Source organism: Porites lutea, chromosome 8 (genome assembly GCF_958299795.1).
Source record: "Porites lutea chromosome 8, jaPorLute2.1, whole genome shotgun sequence".
In the NCBI taxonomy this organism is placed as follows: Eukaryota; Metazoa; Cnidaria; class Anthozoa; order Scleractinia; family Poritidae; genus Porites; species Porites lutea.
In genome coordinates, this window is record NC_133208.1 from 6,804,054 (window position 1) to 6,821,961 (window position 17,908).

The 17,908-nt window shown below is 40.2% G+C and overlaps 2 protein-coding genes across 2 annotated transcripts in view; one reads left to right on the forward strand and one right to left on the reverse strand.

The window, feature by feature from the left end:
* The first annotated feature begins 302 nt into the window (after positions 1-302).
* Positions 303-9,483, forward strand: LOC140945851 (uncharacterized). Its single transcript, XM_073394898.1, has 4 exons — positions 303-501; positions 4,479-4,632; positions 6,678-7,132; positions 8,033-9,483. Exons 1-4 carry the CDS (start codon positions 429-431, stop codon positions 8,221-8,223), a joined length of 873 nt encoding a protein of 290 aa, XP_073250999.1. The 5' UTR covers positions 303-428; the 3' UTR covers positions 8,224-9,483.
* LOC140945850 (general vesicular transport factor p115-like) overlaps positions 8,032-17,908 on the reverse strand; it is a 29,353-nt gene continuing 19,476 nt past the window's right edge. The window contains exons 25-32 of the mRNA XM_073394897.1: positions 16,877-16,946; positions 15,564-15,697; positions 15,012-15,071; positions 14,446-14,515; positions 12,958-13,106; positions 11,750-11,971; positions 11,084-11,311; positions 8,032-9,689 (exon numbers count right to left, since the gene is read on the reverse strand). Of these exons, the coding sequence (XP_073250998.1) occupies positions 9,486-9,689; positions 11,084-11,311; positions 11,750-11,971; positions 12,958-13,106; positions 14,446-14,515; positions 15,012-15,071; positions 15,564-15,697; positions 16,877-16,946 (1,137 nt within the window). The 3' untranslated portion in view covers positions 8,032-9,485. The remainder of the gene's footprint in view (positions 9,690-11,083; positions 11,312-11,749; positions 11,972-12,957; positions 13,107-14,445; positions 14,516-15,011; positions 15,072-15,563; positions 15,698-16,876; positions 16,947-17,908) is intronic.

Here is a 17,908-nt window from a genome sequence, read left to right on the forward strand (position 1 = left end):
TTTCTTGGTTTGCGGAAACTATAGTGTTTTGACATGACGTCACGTCCGCCTCATCGGTGTCCAGAGAAAAGGAAACGATGGTCACCATCATCATCATCATTGTTAACCGGTTATCATGGTTTCAGCACGAAACCTAGTTCCCAGGTCCCCCTCCCCTGGGAATGAGGTTATTCATTTTGTCGTGTGAAATTTTCCCCAGTCTTTCTCTTTACCTTACACTGCGCTCTTGCTGTGCAGAGAATTAAGTGAATTCCGCTTAATCGTGCTATAAATCAGTTTCCTGGAGAATTACACTATAGCTTAGAAAATAAGCTTTTTTCGGATAAAACAGGTATAAAACTCCTGATCAACAACGACGAGCATCTGGTTACAGAAACCGAGACATCACATATCAGATTATTGTGTTTTGGTACCTTTCTTGGCTAAGCATGGAAAAGGTTTATCAACATTTTCTAACATTATTTCTGTCAGGATTATTTATGTGTTACGCCCTAACTGAAGGTAAGCTCTTTATGTTGTACTGAATTGCGAAAGATTCTGAAAATAGCGGTTTGGTAGTAAATTAAAACCCATGCTTCGTCTATTTCTCTTCCCGGAAGTTAAGCAAATGAACATCGTGCGCGTTTTTCCCCTGAGACTGATTACGTAAAGGAAAGATACTACAAAGTGATAAAAATTGACTCTATTACCTGAACGGATTATAGTATTGTCGCGGAGATTGGGAGCTCACTAGCCTTGTGTCGCCGTACGCGATGAAATCAGCAAGCCGAGCATTGAAACGCGTAAAATTTACAATCGAATAGCCTATCATGACGTAATCATGACTCAGCTGAGCTATGTTGATCATATATGTAGTTTATTGGTATGCTTTTTTCACTGCTTCACTTGTGTATGGATCGGATATTGGATATTTTTAGTCACGTAGTCAGCAGCTTTGCAAATTGCTTGGAATAAAAGAAAGGTTTACAGTCAAACCAGGTGAAGCGTATCCCCCCAAGAATCCATTAATGAATTTATTATTCAAAAGTTGAATCCGTTGCTAGTAGATTTCAGATTGATCTCTGCATTCTTGTATGTGTAATGAGCCTAAAAAGCTTAATCCATTCCAAGATTTCCAATCTGACCAAATTACAGAGAAGTTCTCGTAAAATATTCACTGTTCATTACCCATGCAGAAATGCCGCTTTGAATTTGACACCAGTTACGGGAACGACTGACGGATTCATTTTTCAAATAGTCAATTCACTGATAGAATCTTGGGGGGTACGCTTGACTTGGTTTGACTGTAACATGTGAAAAGAGTTCAATTCCCACAGGATTTTTTTTGTACTCAAACATGGCCGCTGTTACGTCATGTGAAAACGCAAAACTAGATGCACCACCACATGGATTTTCTATTCATGTTCCATCTGAATCGTAAATATCATCCCTGGGGATTAATTAATGATATGCAAATGAGTATATATAATAGGAAACACTGGCATGCATTGTCCCATTCGCTTCACTTTGTCCAACAGGAAGTACATTGGCGAGTGGCGACCCACCCACCCTCCCCAGCCAGTAAGTCGGGTTCCAGATTACCTATTCATGTATTCAATTCAGTCTGTCTTGGGCTTGTCCCAGGTCAGTTTGACTCCCCATACCTTATTATAATGTCATGAATAACAATACCCAGGGATGAATATTATACTATTCAAGTACAAACTTCTTGCCTCCTCTTCCTGAAACTTATGTGGCAGCCTACTCTTCACGATTCAATTTTTTTAGTGTTCTCTTCCTTATTCTAAGTCAAGAAACTTATATTGGCCTTCTTTTCATTGAAAAGGAAGAGTACAAATCACTTTTTGTGACGTTGACGACCTCAACAGGAACGGAAATTAACCTGACGTCTCCTATTGCTGGATTTCAGTGTCACGCCATTCGAAATAGATCAAAATAATAATCAAAACCATTCGATAGATAAAGTCCAGAATCTGGGAAATGAAGGGAGGTAAATGTACAAAGACCCTAGCCAAGATTTGGGTCGAAGGAATAATTTGTATACGAGATATCCGAGGAAATGTTTTACCCAAATTTATAGAGCTTTGTGTGGAGACGCCATCCTGGAGCTCATCCGGATGAGCTCCAACATGGCGGACGGAAACCAACAGAAACATCTGTTACCGAGTTTTGCTACAAAAGCGTGAATTTACTCCTAGAGGAACTCATAAACATTAAAGTAATACTTTTTCTAATACTTTAACTGTTTAGACAGCAAAATTCCTCGAAAACAGTCACTTTTTAAACCTAAATGACAGCTCTCTCGGCCGTCATGTAAATGCTGCGTCACGCAAAAGCTTAGAAATTCAGGCGTACTCTTTTACAAAACCAAGAAACCTTTTGAAGCGAAAATTTGTTCGAAAATTCTCGTCTGAAGCTATCTCCTTGATCTTTCACACACGCTTTTAAAAAGATTGAAACTACCCTGAGGTGAAATTGCATGTCAAAAGCGCTTCGTTCTCTACAGATAACAGCCGAACACCAAGATTCTCTATTTTTTACTGTATTTCTAACCACAAACTCTTTATCCCAAAATATCTCGATAACGCTCTTACAGATTTCGCTTAAACTTCACGAACGTCGAGGCTGCTATTGGAGGAAAAAGCTCTCGCGAATGATTTTCGAAGAACAGTTCCTAGTGCCGAGATATACTGCTGTAAGTAAAACAGCTAATAGCGTCATTTCGTTGCTATGACAACTTCTATGACGTTGCAACCCTGATCATAACAAATTTCCATCTTCATCTAATACAACTGTGATGGTAATTTTTCCAAAACTTTGTTTATGGCGACGTAGTTTATGCTCAAACTTGGGAGGTATTGGTCCTGAAAAACTGTATCGAGCCACCTTAATACACCATGAAAGAAAAATCTCAGTAGGAAGGATAGTTTTGTAGTTTTAATTTTAGTGGCGTCATGTATTTATACCAGAAGACGTCTTAGACATCCAGACGCATTAAACGTCTAACTTTTAAGTGCATCGTTAAGTGCGTCCCGTTTTTATACTAGACGTCTTAGGCCCGGTTCAGACGCCGCTCCACTCAAGTGCCGAACCTAACTGATGAATTAAGTAAGGCAAAAGAGCGGCGTCTGAATCAGTTTGGTACGGCAGTTTTAGTTTGGTGCGGCAAAAGCGTTAAGTTCGACAGAGTCTGTCGAACGTTTGTCGAACTTAACTTAGGTTCGACGCACGGTACGCCGTCTGAATCAAATGTCGCGCCAGTGTCGCTCCAAAGTCGAACTTATTCAGTTAGGTTCGGCACATGAAAAGTACAGCGTCTGAACCAGGCCTTAAACGTCTGAGACGACGAATTCATCTGTTAAAAGCATCGATCGGACGCACTTAACTTCAGGCGTTTAATTCGTCTGACGTTAAATTCGTCTGCCTTATTTCCCGTATTTATACTAGACGTCTAAGTCGTCTAAGACGTCTTAGACGTCCTCTAGTATAAATACGGCTATTAATGTGCCAACCAGATGCGCATTGATTGGTTCATGAAACAAAAGATTATTATTTTTTTCACTCGACAAATGTAAATTACAGCAATTAAAACAATCCCAATGTCTATAAGTTACTAAAGTGGGCAACGGGCAACGGGCGATGAGCGACGGGCGACGGGCGACGAGCGACGGGCGACGGGCGACGGGCGACGGGCGACGGGCGACGGGCGACGGGCGACGGGCGACGGGCGACGGGCGACGGGCGACGGGCGACGGGCGACGGGCGATGAGCGACAAGCACCGGGAATTGGAAAATAAGACTGGTAACAAACCCTTAACAACCCCTTGCCCTATCAGTAAATTAATTTCTAATTCTCTCAGTTTTTTTTTTGTTCCTAGAATTTTTCGGGAATTCTCGTCGGACTATGAGCAAGGCCGGTACAATATTCAAACCCGGAAGAGATTTACCTCAGACAATATCAATCCGTAAACCGGAGATTTCGTGCCAAATTATTTTTTCGTACACTCTTTCTATATTTGATAACTACTAACTTATAAAAATCTTTTTTATGTTTTGTTTTGTTTTTGGCAAGATGAAATTATAGTGATAAAGGGCAGGCTACTCAGTCAAAAAAAGTGTGTCAGGAATAAACTGAGTTGTGAACTTGTCCAATGTTTTCCTTGAAACTTTTACTTAAAAGGTACTTTGACACTTGCAGCTCAACTGCGTCATAAGCATATTAAGAAAAAAAGAATTTATCAAATAAACAAAGTGATAAAATAATAAATTAAGGAAAAAATCGGGGAAAGTGCAGCAAACAAAATAACTCGCCTTCGCTTAACGTCCTCGTAGTTCCGTTTTGGGTCCATTTCGTATCCGTGCGCCAACGACAACCACACGCTTTTCAAGAGAACAACTTCCTGAATAATAAATCTCTACAAAAACATACCACACTAAAAGGAGAGCTTAAAACCAACAATTTTTTTTCTTCTTTTCAGCTACGCAACACAATTGTTCTGCAATACGCGATGAGGAGAAAGTTGGATGTGTTCTCCCACATCCTAAGAATCCAAATGGTACAGTTTGTTTACTTCACGGCTGTTGCTGGAATCCAGCGGAACAAAACATGAGACTAAAATGTTTCACAAAAAGGTAGGTTTATCCTTAACAGATGTTGTGAGAAAAAAATATCAAATGACCAAATGGCAGATTCTGGGTTCAATTTTCAACATTCACGATCCTCGGACGCGGTACGATAGGGGGTGGCAATCACCCCCTCTGAGTTTTTTTTTTTTCTAGTTTTGTCCTAAACGATAAAACATCAGCAGCTGACGTTTTTCAGTATCTGTTCGTTTATCCCTCGTGCGCATTTTGAGACAAGTTTAGTGATAGTCAGGTACTATGGTTCCGAGATATGAAGTCATAAAGAGCAGGTGGTCAAGCCATTTTTGAGTGAAAATGCATGTTTTTCAACTTCTTTCAACAATACAAGTAAAGCTTGTGGATGAAATGACGTAAAGTGCTTATTTATGTTTTATTTTAATTGACAAGCACAAAAAATTACCATTTATCGGGGTTTTAACCGGATTTCGAATTTTTTGTAACATCCAAGATGGCGACCATTGTTGGTGACGTCACAGGCCTCCAGCAGCGCCACCACCCAATAAAATATACCTCATCTTGTAGAGAAGATCGAAGGCTTTCCACTGAAGGCAAAATCGTTTCGAAATACTGTAACATATCAAAAACTCGGGAGGGTTCCTTCAACCCCCCTCTTGTCTCTTGTACCACGTTGGGGATATGAATTTGCGTGTACGTCCGAGGTTTAAAATTTCATACCTTGCAGAATGTTTTTGCCTCCTAAGCATCCTTTATACACAGGTTAAGTTTTCTATCACGATTACCTTGATTTATACGGGTTTTAAGGTATAATTTAATTATTTTAAGAATTCAGATTAGCGGATCCAAGATGGCGGATAGTTTCAGTTCTTTCTTTAAGAATAAATGACGTCATTATGACATCACTGCTATTGTAAAAGATTATTTATGTGTTAGCCAACTTCTTGATTTAATTTATCAGAGACCTTGCTAATTAAGCATTTTCGCTTTATGGCTTCTTTTAGGGAAATTTGGATTCTGCAAGTAACTGATTCAACAATTTGAAGTCATGTAATGATGTAAAGCTTCATTAGATTCTCATACTGATGTCCTTTTCGTCAAAGAACAGAAGTTTTTAGAATTCTCTGATATTTATATATACCAAAAAGGTTAATTTATGTATCTTTTTAAAAGAGTGTTAATTCTTAATTATTATCGTGATAGGTTTATTCTTCCAAGCCAGATACATTTGCATAATACAAGAAATTTCAAGCTTTTTTCTTTCTTTTCTTGTTTCTCCCTAATATTTGATTCCTTGTCGTACTAACATTCGAAAATTCTCAATTTGGTTTCAAGGCCCTAAGTTTTTCAACTCGGTAAGTCGTGAAATTCAAAACAGTGAAGGTTTTAGCCTATTTATAGCCGTCCCCTCCCCCTCTCCGATTTGTTCTGAGGGGAGGTGGCGGCTGTACACTGGTTAGGAATAGCTTCGGTTTGTTTGGCAAAAGATTTAAAAATATACATATAATTCTTTCCTAGTCACAAATACTCTTTGTGGTTACATACAGTGGAACCTGTATAGAACGAACCTCTATAACAAACGATTTTCTTTACCCCAGTAATGGTAAAATATATGAATAAGAACCTCGATACAACGAAACCTGGTCATAGCAAACAAAATATGCCAGTCCCTTGGCCCTTCGTTATCAGTTGAGGCTTCCCTTGTACTTTTCCTTTTCTTTTTTTTTATGGTGATACATTTTTTTCATACGGTAACCTTAATTCACATGGTGTATCCTATATTCTTAGGAATCCTATAATTCATAAGCCCCCGGTTTCCCTATAAGCTTCCTTGCCATTTCCATTTTGAACATTTGTAAAATGTTTCATTTAGAATAGTGTTTAGCATCTTTAACATATTATAAAGTTATTGTGTTTTGTAAATGTATTGTATGTGGTTGGTGGCAAAATAAATGAATGAAACAAAATTGACACTGCATGGAACCATGTTTCAGTAATTAAAATAACAGCAACAATGTTTTTGGTACCTTCCTTCATACTTTCACGGTTGAAAAAAAATTTCAATTTTTTTTTTTCAGCGGTGGCACATGCATGCCTTATGCAGGAAAAGTTTGCCAGGAGTCAATAAACACAACACTCGGCTCTTACAGGAACACTCCGCGCTTCATTGACAACAAATTTGGCCAGTTGGGTACTGAAACATTCCTGCAGATTGGTACAAATATAATAAACAGTTTTGTTAAAAAAGATGACAGAAAGTGTCGGTATATTATACACAACATGTTGTGCCAGTACACTTTACAGCCTTGCTACCCGGATAACACGGTCGTGGAATACTGTAAGGAAGATTGTGAAGCCATATTCAGAGACTGCCAGGAACCGCTTAATCAAGTTATTGGTGCTATTAAGTTCCACGTGCAGCAAAATGGTCTTGATTTTGTACATACGGGGCTACCAGACTGTACCCGACATAAACCTGCCAAATATTTTGACAACTTGCCAAACAGGACGTGTATCAAGACCGGGTTCTTTGGTAAGTAGTCTTTCTTGTTTGATATTCCTTTAGGCAGTTTTCACAACTGGTTCCTGGACACGGTGTAAAACTAAGAAAATATTTTGACAATTTGCCAAACAGGACATGCATCAAAACTGGGTTATTTAGTAAGCAGTCCTTGTTTGTTCAACTTAAAGAGTACTTACCGCAATAAAGCCTCTTTGTATTTGTGTTTCTGCTTAACGGTGACATTTACCTGAGCGGACATGATAATAGTAGATGGCAGACTGGGCATGTAGTCACGTGATTATCAAAATTACTCCGCATGTGGCGCTCCGCTATGACTTGCCTTGTGGCCTGTGACGCAGGGAAAACGCTGCTCGTACCTATATGTTGGATTGCAAAAGGCATCTTTCTGGCGAACACAGAGGTAAAGACAAAGAAACAGATACATGCCACGAAACAGTGGAGCTCTAGAAAGACTTCTGTATTCCTTGACCTGCGAAATATACCGTTGGCAGCGTCTTCGAATTGATTTCCCTATTTTGCGCGAGGAGGCCAAGAAAAGGCAAAGGACTATCGTATCTTGACGTAATTTTAAGTTGCATCAGTTTTACAGTAACTCTGTTTGCACTTTCTCAAATTCGAGGAGAAAAAGCTCAAAAGCTTTTCTTTTTCTTTTTCCTTTTCTAGTTATGAAAGAAAAACAACAAGAACAAAAAGACGAAAAACAAACAAAAATACCCGTTTCTCTAATTCATGATTTGACGACCTTCGCCTTATACCGACTCTTAGACTTGCTTCAAGTCGACCTCTCGTAAGTTTTAAAAGCGAGCGAAGCGAGCTTCAATGAGAGCGCGCAGGGCATAACCAACCACGAAAAAAATTAAAGAACTTTTAGAAAGTCTAACTGATGCTATGTGTTTGTTCAATTAACAGGTTACACTGAGCCCGTAACAGAACCTGGGTGGAATTTTTCCAAAACGAAAACACGTATCACAGAGCCAGCCACAGAACCAATCACAGGGCCAAATGAAATACCAATTTGTCCAACATCATCTTTCCCAGCGGATAATAACAAACCACTCATAATCATCTTCCTCGTGGTCATTGGGTTATTTTCATTGTGATTTGTTTTACTGTGTTCAGTTTTCGTCAACAAAAAAAAGAAAGAAAAAAGAAAAGACGATGTGGATAATGCGCATAAGTCAGATTTAACTTGTATTTAGTGGTAACGTTATTTAAAACAGTAGGCTAAACCTTTTGCTAGAGACGTTTCATCAGGCAGTACTTCAGTAAATACGTAATACGCGATGTTAAAGAGTATTTAACGTAACATATAACTGGAACGAAATAAAATGTCTCTGTTTGGTTATTTGTAGCGACAATTACCTTTCAGCTTGTACAAGTCATCAAGAACGAATCATCAGTGTCGTTGCTTCGCCAAGTAAAAATCAGGTGTCAAATGGATATCTCAGCTAAACAACTAGGAGAGTTGCTAGTTTTTCGGACTTTGAGGATTATCGGGTATTGTATAATGGGAAAACACACGAAAGCGAAGGAATTAAACTAAGTCATGTGGAAAACAACGAAATTTAATCTCACAGGCTTCGTAGAATACTCTTGTAACGTTTATTGTGATTTTTCTGCAGTCATGTAAAATTCCTTTTTCCTAATGGTATAAAAAGCACTTTTTCTCTGATGTTCAAACTGGACTGTTCACAAACCCATAATACTTTTTCGTGCGATTACGATTTGTCACCGATCTCGAGAGGCTGCCATTTTATGGGGATAGTCAAAACAGCCTATATTGGCCGTATTCACACTGAGACGGATTATCCGTCTGAAACGGGTTATCCGTTGGATAATTCGCGTCAGACAGCGGATAATACGTTTTAATTTTAAAATGGAAGGGTCTTAATTTTGGATGGACAATCCGCCTGACTTTACCCATCTGTTTTTCCGTCAATTTCGACGGATTTTGAAGCTGGATTATCTATCGAGACGGATTATCTGTCTCTAGTGTGAAACCGGCCATGGACAAAATGGAAGGTGGTGTGGGTGGGGGAGGAAGGGGCACCTCTGATGCCGCAACTCCCGCTTACACCGGTAATTCACACCCTCCCCAGTGTTCCTTCACCTTGCGAAAACAAGATAACGAACTAAAACATCGCACGGAGAATAGGGCTGTAGGCACTATATCTTTGTAGAGACAACCGGGACCTTCCTTAGTTTCAAGTCAGCAATACGCACGCTGTTGTCTTGATTTTCGACCGGAAGTCAAAATAATTTATCATTAATTTGGATAAAATAATTGTACTCTATCTTGCAATGGAAAGTTTCTACGCCTTCCACGCATTTAAAATAAAATTATTTTGGGATTGCCTAAATTTCACGTGAGTTCCTCTCCGTCGAGAGTCGTGCTATCACCAAGTTGGATCCCTGTGTTTTCTTTTGTTCCATCTTCATCCTCATCAATATCATTATCTTCGTCTTCTTCGCCGTCGTCTTCGTCATCTTCGTCATCATCATCGCCATCGTCGTCCTCTTCATCATCATCTTCGCTAACCTCTTGTCCTGCATCTCTCGCAAGTTTCTAAATTTATAAAAGAAACAGTAGTAAAGATCAAACGTTCTGCAGCCCGCGAACAAGCTCTCCATCTGGTACAACTACAAACTAAAGCTACGAGGACGCACTAGTTTGGTACCGTAAAATTCCGAAAATAAGCCCCCGGGCTTATATTTTTCAAAGGCCCTTTTTGAGGGGCTTATTTTTGGAGGGGCTTATATTCGGAGGGGCTTATCTACGGAGGGAAATTTGCGTTTCACACTCGACTGGGTTAGCCTCATAGTTGGAAGTAAATCTACCTTTTTTGCTTTGTTTTATTTTGTATTTGAGAGGAATTTTCCAAGTACAAGCCCCCGGGGGGCTTATATTTGGAGGGGCGATTTAACGGAGGGCTTTTTGCGTTACCGGCTTGCGGGGCTTATATTTGGAGGGGCTTATACATGGAGGAGCTTATTTTCGGAATTTTACGGTATAATCTGGAAGTTACGTCAAGCGAACAAGAGAACTCCCATTTCAGTATCAGGTTCTTTCTTTCGGTGCATAAGTGCGTCAATAGAGAGCTTTAGATTCTAAAACGAGGACGACTTCGAGAACGAGATTTTCTTGATACTAAGAAGTGCACTTGCGCGAACCAACGTCATTTTGGCGGGAAAATGTGGTAGCCGTCGTCAGTCTACTACGAAGTTTTAGCGAGAATGTTGTAGTGGCGAAAACAAATTATAAAATGTTAGGAATTTTATCATTTAGCGATCTGGGAAGGGCTTTAAAACCTCCTTCATGGGAAATAAGCGCGCTAACTTTGGTGGTTAAAAAGTACAATGAAGCTTTCCGCGGTGTCTATTTTAGAGAATAGGCGAGAAAACTTAAAATTAAATGTCGTTCTCCTCCTCGAATCTAAAGCTCTCTAAAGCAAAGCGAGATCAGCTGGGGACGGGGAGCTAAAAGGGACGAAAATGGCCTTTTTGTATTCTTGGGCAGAGGGTTTGTCCCTTTTTTCGGGCGAATCGTCTCTTTAAGAATAAACACTTATTACAGTGGAACGTCGATATAGCGAAGTGCTAAGACACTGGCAAAATTTGTTCGCTATAACGACGTTTCCTTATATCGAGGTTCTTTCCCATATATTTTACTACTGTCAGGTTCGTGATATCGAAGTTCCACTGTACATTTAACAACATCAAGGCATGCGCTTCCGGTTGTCATGTGTCGCTCAAAAACGCCTTTGCTGAAGCCCTCTTTTTTCCTCGTTCGCCTACTCTCGACCACAACACCCTTGCTTTGTTTTGCTTACGTCAAATGGAGGAGCGACGTTTTGAATATGAAAACAAGATAAAGTGCACAGGGCAACCAACACCATGATTCCACCAGAAATTTTGGCGATGTCAATGACTATGAAAAACAGAATAAATACGGGAATATACCTTGTACTTCATCACTTTAGCATCCTGTTCAGTCAGCATAACCAGCAGATCTTCGTGTTCTTTGTCTAGCTCTGCTTTCTGTGTAACTATTGTATTCAGTTCTGTCTGTGTTGCGGATAACTTTTCCTCGAGTAACCTGATTTTATCATGGCTTTCAGTTCGAGCTCTTTCTAACTCGGCTTTCACTTCATCTGTACTGTTGGTGGGCGTATTGAGAGCTTCATCTCTCTAAAGAAAATACAACCGGATTATTTTACGTTTCGGAGAAACTGCTCACCTACCCCTCCCCTAAGCCGACATTTTGCCTAAGCGAAAAGCAAATGTTCATTATACGTTTCTGGGAAACTGCCCACCTACTCCTCCCCTACGCAAACATTTTGCCAAAAGTGAGAAGTAAGTGTTGATTCCCAGAAACGTCCCCATACGAGAAAGCAAGGCGCGCAAGGAGACAAGACAGACAACAGAAATTACGCTAGCCCTCTGCTTTTCCAACACCGTTTCGAGGGCTTAGCGTACTAAATCTCTAGAGGTCTGTACAAGGAAGACAACGCTGATTGGTTGAAACACCAATGATCAAAGATCAGAGACACAAAAGAATTTCCCTCTTGTATCAATCAGGTTCGAAAGAAATCATTAAAACCACATAGATCATACGCTCGTTCTTACCACTGCCTCGATTTCATTCTCAAGATCTGTATTTAATGACCTCAACACGTCCAACTCTTCGTGCAGTGACGTCACGGTCCGCCTCAGCTGTTCCAGTTCTTCAAGCTGCTGACTGGTGAGGCTCGCTGACGCGGAGGAGAGATCCGTCGTGTCTGAGCCTGCGAGTTCAGCGGCTGCGTGAGCTACCGCTAAAGATGCCTGAGAGACCTCTAGGTCTTTTTCCTAACGTTAAAATAGTCGATAAAACATTAATCGCGATCGAACAAATTTTCTCAGTTCTCTACGAAAATAAGTAGCCTGAAAAGCCTTTTTTCCCTTTTTTTCGCGTTTTGCAGGCGAGTCAAGGCAAGCGCGAGCAACGCGCGAAAGGGGGGGGGAGGGGAGTTGGGAGGAGGATGTTCCGTCGCGCGAGTCTCGCGAGACGGGGCATCCTGCGCTTCTCCATGCTTGCCTGAAAAACGTGGATAACCACAACAAAAATTTGTTTCTCCAGCTCAAACCATAGGAAAAGTAAGGGCGCGTTCTTTGTGAGAAAACTAAAATCTCGTTTCTAGACATTTAGAACATTTTGACCGGTTACTGAAAGTGTTTTTTTTTTTTAAACAAAGAAAGAAGTTCACAAACCAGAATCGGAGCTGTGCCTTTCCTATGCTAATCTCTCTCCCTTACCACTTCACTGTCACACCGTAAAATTAAAGTACATAATATTCTGATAGACCGTCGTTCATAACTGATGCATCTATTACAAGTGAACCTTGCCCTTCAACTAACTTTTCACTTAAATTTCAACTCTTGTGAAAATTCCTTCCATCTAAGACTTTTTAAAAATGTCTTGATTGACTAATTGTAACCTTATTCAGGGAATATATTACATCTTCTATGACTCAAGGCTTGTGGTATCGTCAACGACCTTTTCGAAAGGAACATAGCCTAAACGGTCCCATATCAGACGTCGTTTTGTTGGCCCGTGAACGCGGTAGAGGAACGTGCGAAGAACTTGCAGCGCTTTAAACGTCAGCACGAAACAAGTGGATAAGAAATACTAGAAATCCGGATTGAGGTAATACAAATCTACTTCGCCTCGGGGAGTGGATTGTGATGTAAAGCAACGCAAAACACATTTTGCAGATTCAAATATTTTCCCAATGAAGAACACGCGCAGTCAGAAAGCGGAAGGGACATTTAATTTGTGAAAATAAATGACCTACCAACTTTTCTATCTTTTCATCCTTCGTCGTGATTTGTTCCTGAAGCGAATCTCGACTTAACTGCAACTCACTCACTTGGTTTCTTAGATTCGATAATTCCATATTTTCGTCGAAGAACGATTCACTTACTCCTGTATGAGGTTTCAAACCTGAAAACAGAGGATGAATTCTTTCAGGCTTGGGATTCATTTCAATTAACCTTTTCGCTCTAATGTGACATTTCTTTTTAGTGCACAGGGAACTGCACAATAGCGTTTCCACCGACTTTCCCAGAACTCAGTTTTGAGGTTCCTCTAAATATTAACTTGTAAATGGCTAATCTTTTGAGATTTCATTCAAAGAATTGACTTAACAGCAAATAATTTCAGTAGGTTTTCATGAACGCAAGAAAACGTACACGAAGACTCTAACAACTACTGTCGCAAACCTCTCAATTTAGCACATTTCTTGTGTACCTTTGTTTTTGCAACAGCTACAGGACTACTACAGGCGGTAGAATTTCGCTGTAACTTACAAATCTATGCATATATAATTCAACGACCGAAAGGCGTTCTCAACGGAACAATGTAAACACTGCCAACTATTGTTTACGTAGCCTAAAGCAAGAAACTACATTTGTACTAGTTTACGGAGTTTTTGAAACCCTTTAAACAAAATCTCTGAAACTTTGCACATTATATTCAGCCTGCCAACCCTCGTTAACATTCGCAAACTCAAACGACTTTTCACTTTAATTTGAAGCTTGGAGATTGACTAACATAAAACTAAAATAATAATAAATGAAATAAAAAGGTCTATTGAAAATAACTCAAGTATTTGCAACCGGATATGTAAACAAATAATAACGAGTTAATTTCAGCTTGGCTTTATTTGCTTTTAATTAGTAAAGTGAATACACAACTACTGCTACAACACCCTTGTGTTGCAATTTAGGAGCGACTTTTTTCAAGCCAACAGCTGACACAGGTCGCCCAACCAATTTAGTGTTAGAAATTTGTATGGGAAATAAAACTGATACAGCTTTATATGGAGCAGAATTAATAAGGTTACCTGGCTTTATTTGTGATTTTTTTGGTTTTTTGGAGTGACCTTTAACGTCCTAACCTCGCACCCTGCAAACGCAGACGTATTCCGGCATCTAGAGGCTTACGACGTTTAACATCACCTGTTGGCGCTTTAAAAAGAAAAAAGAGGGGGGGGGAGAGAAAAGCAATTTCTCCCCTTCCCCCTCCTTCCACTTACCTTTCGAAGCCTACACGCACGCTAAAAAATATTAGAACACAACGCCGAGTAATGCTGTAAATTTTTCTCTTTATTGGGTGGAAAGAAGTCATAACCGGAAATACGTCTGCTTTCACAGTCTCCAAACTTCGGGGAATTGTCAGTTATTCTGTTTACAAACTACCTTACGCTTGGGTTATTTATTGTTGTAAACGTTACAATTAATGCGCCTTTAATTTTGCTTTATGTGGTAAAAGTGATACGTACTCTGTGCGAGAAGCAGCTGTTCACGAAGTTGTTGGAGCTCCTGAGATTGTTGTTGAATTTGTACTTGAGCCTTAAGAAAGAAACCCAGAACATAATTAACAGTGCACGGAAACCAAAAAAGACTCGCGGCAGCTGGAAAACCCCTTCCGAGAAATTACTACATGGGAAACTACCCCTAATAAAAAATATTTTCACCGTTTTTGGATTCATCTCTCGATCCCTCAACTTCCCTCATAAATGTTGTGCCCAAAAAAACTGATTAATTTTGCACCCAGTCTAGCTCAAAAAACAACACTGGTTGGGGTGGTGGGGAGGAGGTCGCCACTTTAACTGTTACGACATTAAGTGCGTTGAGAACATAGGGCCCATTATCCCGGTCCGTTCATAGGCTAGAGGTTGACTTGCCCACAGGACGAGCTCAAAATTTTCCTCAAACACGAAGCGCAAGCGGTAGATTTGTTTTGTTTTCTGGGGCAAAAGCGAGCGAAAGAGCGGGACACAGCTAGAGGTGACACAACCCGCGTGAAATTTTTGAGCCTTGAAGGGATCTTTGAGATGGCATTTACCTGATTATAAGATGATTCCATGTCTCCGTATCTTGATTTTAGTTTCCCGATTTCTTCATCCTGCCAAAAAAGCAAAGGAAATTACAAATCTTGCAGTGAAGCAAGATAGGCAGTTGTTCACGACATTTAAGAGTGAAACTTCTACACAAGATACTTTTGACTGGGACACACCCTTAATGGGTGAGAACGCTGTGATATGTTCCTATTTTCATGTGGGGAATGGACGGTTCTCGCAACTTTAAGTTGCCAGGTAACTACATTCTACGAAGAATCGAAGCGACGCTTCATCGTTGTAATCGCGAATTTTTTTATTGTTTTGAAATGTCCACGGCTTAAAACAACCTTCTGACTGGCTCTTTAAGCGCAGAAATGCGAGCACTTCGACGATTTCTTTTCAGGAAACTATCCCGAATGTCAAGATTCGGTTAAGACCGCCAGAAACAAAATACTCAAACAATGACAGAATCGTTTGACGGTTATCTAGGTGACTGAAGTACTCAAACGTTCTGTGAGATAAACATTATTTTTCATACTTTTTACTATCACGGTTACCTGTTCCCTAATTAATTCTTTATATGACGAAATAATGGAGTCGTGGTTTTCCATTCCTTGTGGGACTTTGCCATTAACGTGATTTGTCATTTGTTCTTGAGAAGGTTCCTCTTCTATAGCTTTAGTGACGGCGGCTGTAAGAAATGAAAGACGAAATTTTAATTTCATACGGCGCTTTCGACTCTGTCGCAACAATGGCGTTTTATGAAAAATTTGTTTTACCACGCCTTTCTCAAACGCATCAGCGTTTTCACAACTCACTCTTTTTACAAACCAGGGGCACCCAAAGAGAATATAGTTCAAAACCACTTAAACATAGCATTGTTGAACGTATTTTAGTATTTAAACGGTAGAGATAGGCATATTTTTATCCCCTTAAAATTTTTCATCTGTTCGGATTTCGTAGCTGAAAGTCTAGTGATGCGAAAATTATATGGATCAAAACTTACCTTTTCGAAAATTTCAGACAGAAAAAAAGCTCCCAAAAACTCTAGGTGACCTTTTTAGGGTAAAAATCCGTTAAAAATGGGCAATTATACCATTTTTTAGATGTTCGAAAATCCTAGCAGAGGCCCGCAAGCAAGAAATTTTACAACAAAAGTTCCGAAAATTCTAGATCTCAAATCGTCTTCGGAACAGATATTTTCCAAAAATTGTCGTTGGGTGCCCCTGACAAACATCGATCAGAGAAAAATGCTCGTGCGCCCAGAATATAAGCGTGAAGAGGAAAAGGCAATTCAGATAAGACAAAGCCCCGCCCTAAAGAGCGTACCAAATCCTGGTCCCTTGCAAATTATGGAGCCGAGTGTTGCATATATCTACCTCCTCGTCAGCATACACAAACCTAGAGTAAGAGTATTCAACAAGTGCACGTGCTTTCTCGCACAAACTTTGCCGACAATTGACACATGCATTTGCCTGATGCTTGGACTGCTTGTTAAATATTGCTTGTGCCACTTGTGATTAGTTCATTGTCAATTCTGAGACCACTACGAAAGTGACTTCTAATACGGACCCGGTTGGGAATGGCACAAAGTGTCCACTGAAGGAGAGGTTTCAGCCTTGGTGTGTCAAAGAAAACGACTGATAAAAACCGAAAGGACCAAGTTTACCTTGCCTACAGCCACTCCACGCAAACGTTCTCTCCCCGATTTTGTTTGATGGGAGGGGTCGACTGTACAAAGAGTAACCAACTCTTGGTGTGCGTTTCAGGGACAAGATCGTGTTTTTTTTTTTTAAGATTTGACTGTGATCGCCCTTGCAAACCGCCCCAAGGAGACATTTACATTCCAAAGAACCATGGATGTACTAACCTTCTAGCTTTTTAAACAGTTTGGTGAATTCGTGGTCAAACAAGATTTGTCCTTCTGATTCTACTTTTATCTGGCAAGAGACGGACAAAAATGAATATTATTAAACACATAAAAACATGAGTTTCGTACGCTAAACTATTTTCCACGGGCAATTGATTTCATCACACGTTTATATTTAATATCGACCTTGCTCCAGCATAGCTGGAATAAGCTCGCTAATCTCACTCATGACCTCAACCCTTTCCGACCCCGGAGTGAATGCTGTAAGGAGCTTCTACCTTTTGAGTCTGTGGACGAAATCCTTTGGTGTCACCATTCTAATAAAACATGTCTGCCACTAGTTACCCATGACGGAGGCAGCGTGGCCGAGTGATTAGAGCGCTGGGCCTGTAATTCCGAGGCCCCGAGTTCAAGTCCCGCTCTGGCTGCTAGCTGGATTTGTTCTTGCTAGTCCTGAGTTCAAATCCTCGGCCATGCTTGTAAAATAGCTAACTGGTTCGCCTCCTACCAGTTGGGATTCTTTATCATATTATGTTCTCTTGGCAATATTGTTTCATTATCCCTGAAAAGCGCCACAACGGGAGTGGATAATTCAGTATTTATATTTTGATTTATTTATATTTTTTTATATTATATGCTATTTGTCTTGCAGAATTTTCCCAAATGAACTTGGAATTTCGAATCAAACCACTTTCGGGAGTGAAATGGTCAAACACACAACCTTAGCTAGCCTTAAACCTAGACCTTAGCTTCCTTAAGCTAGCCTCGTTACCAGTCATCCTCGCGAGTTCGGATGTGACGTCGCCACCAAACGTGTAGGAAGAATTTGTCATCGCACTCGATTCCAACCCTTCTCGGCTCACTCAGATAGTGAGAATTGGCCCGGAGACGAGGTTGGCTTTACCCCACTGTCAATCATGATTTCCCGGTAGGCAAAACAAATTTCAAGAAAGGCTTAGACTCTGAGCGATTGTGACGAATGACAACCGGGTTCAAGAATGCCTCATCTCAAACCAACTTATCATGCACTGA

Excerpts from the sequence above, each read along its gene's own strand:
- LOC140945851 (XM_073394898.1), top strand. The coding sequence starts at position 429 with ATGGAAAAGGTTTATCAACATTTTCTAACATTATTTCTGTCAGGATTA. Across the intron at positions 502-4,478 it reads GTGTTACGCCCTAACTGAAG|CTACGCAACACAATTGTTCT; the intron begins GTAAGCTCTTTA and ends TCTTCTTTTCAG. Across the intron at positions 7,133-8,032 it reads TATCAAGACCGGGTTCTTTG|GTTACACTGAGCCCGTAACA; the intron begins GTAAGTAGTCTT and ends TTCAATTAACAG.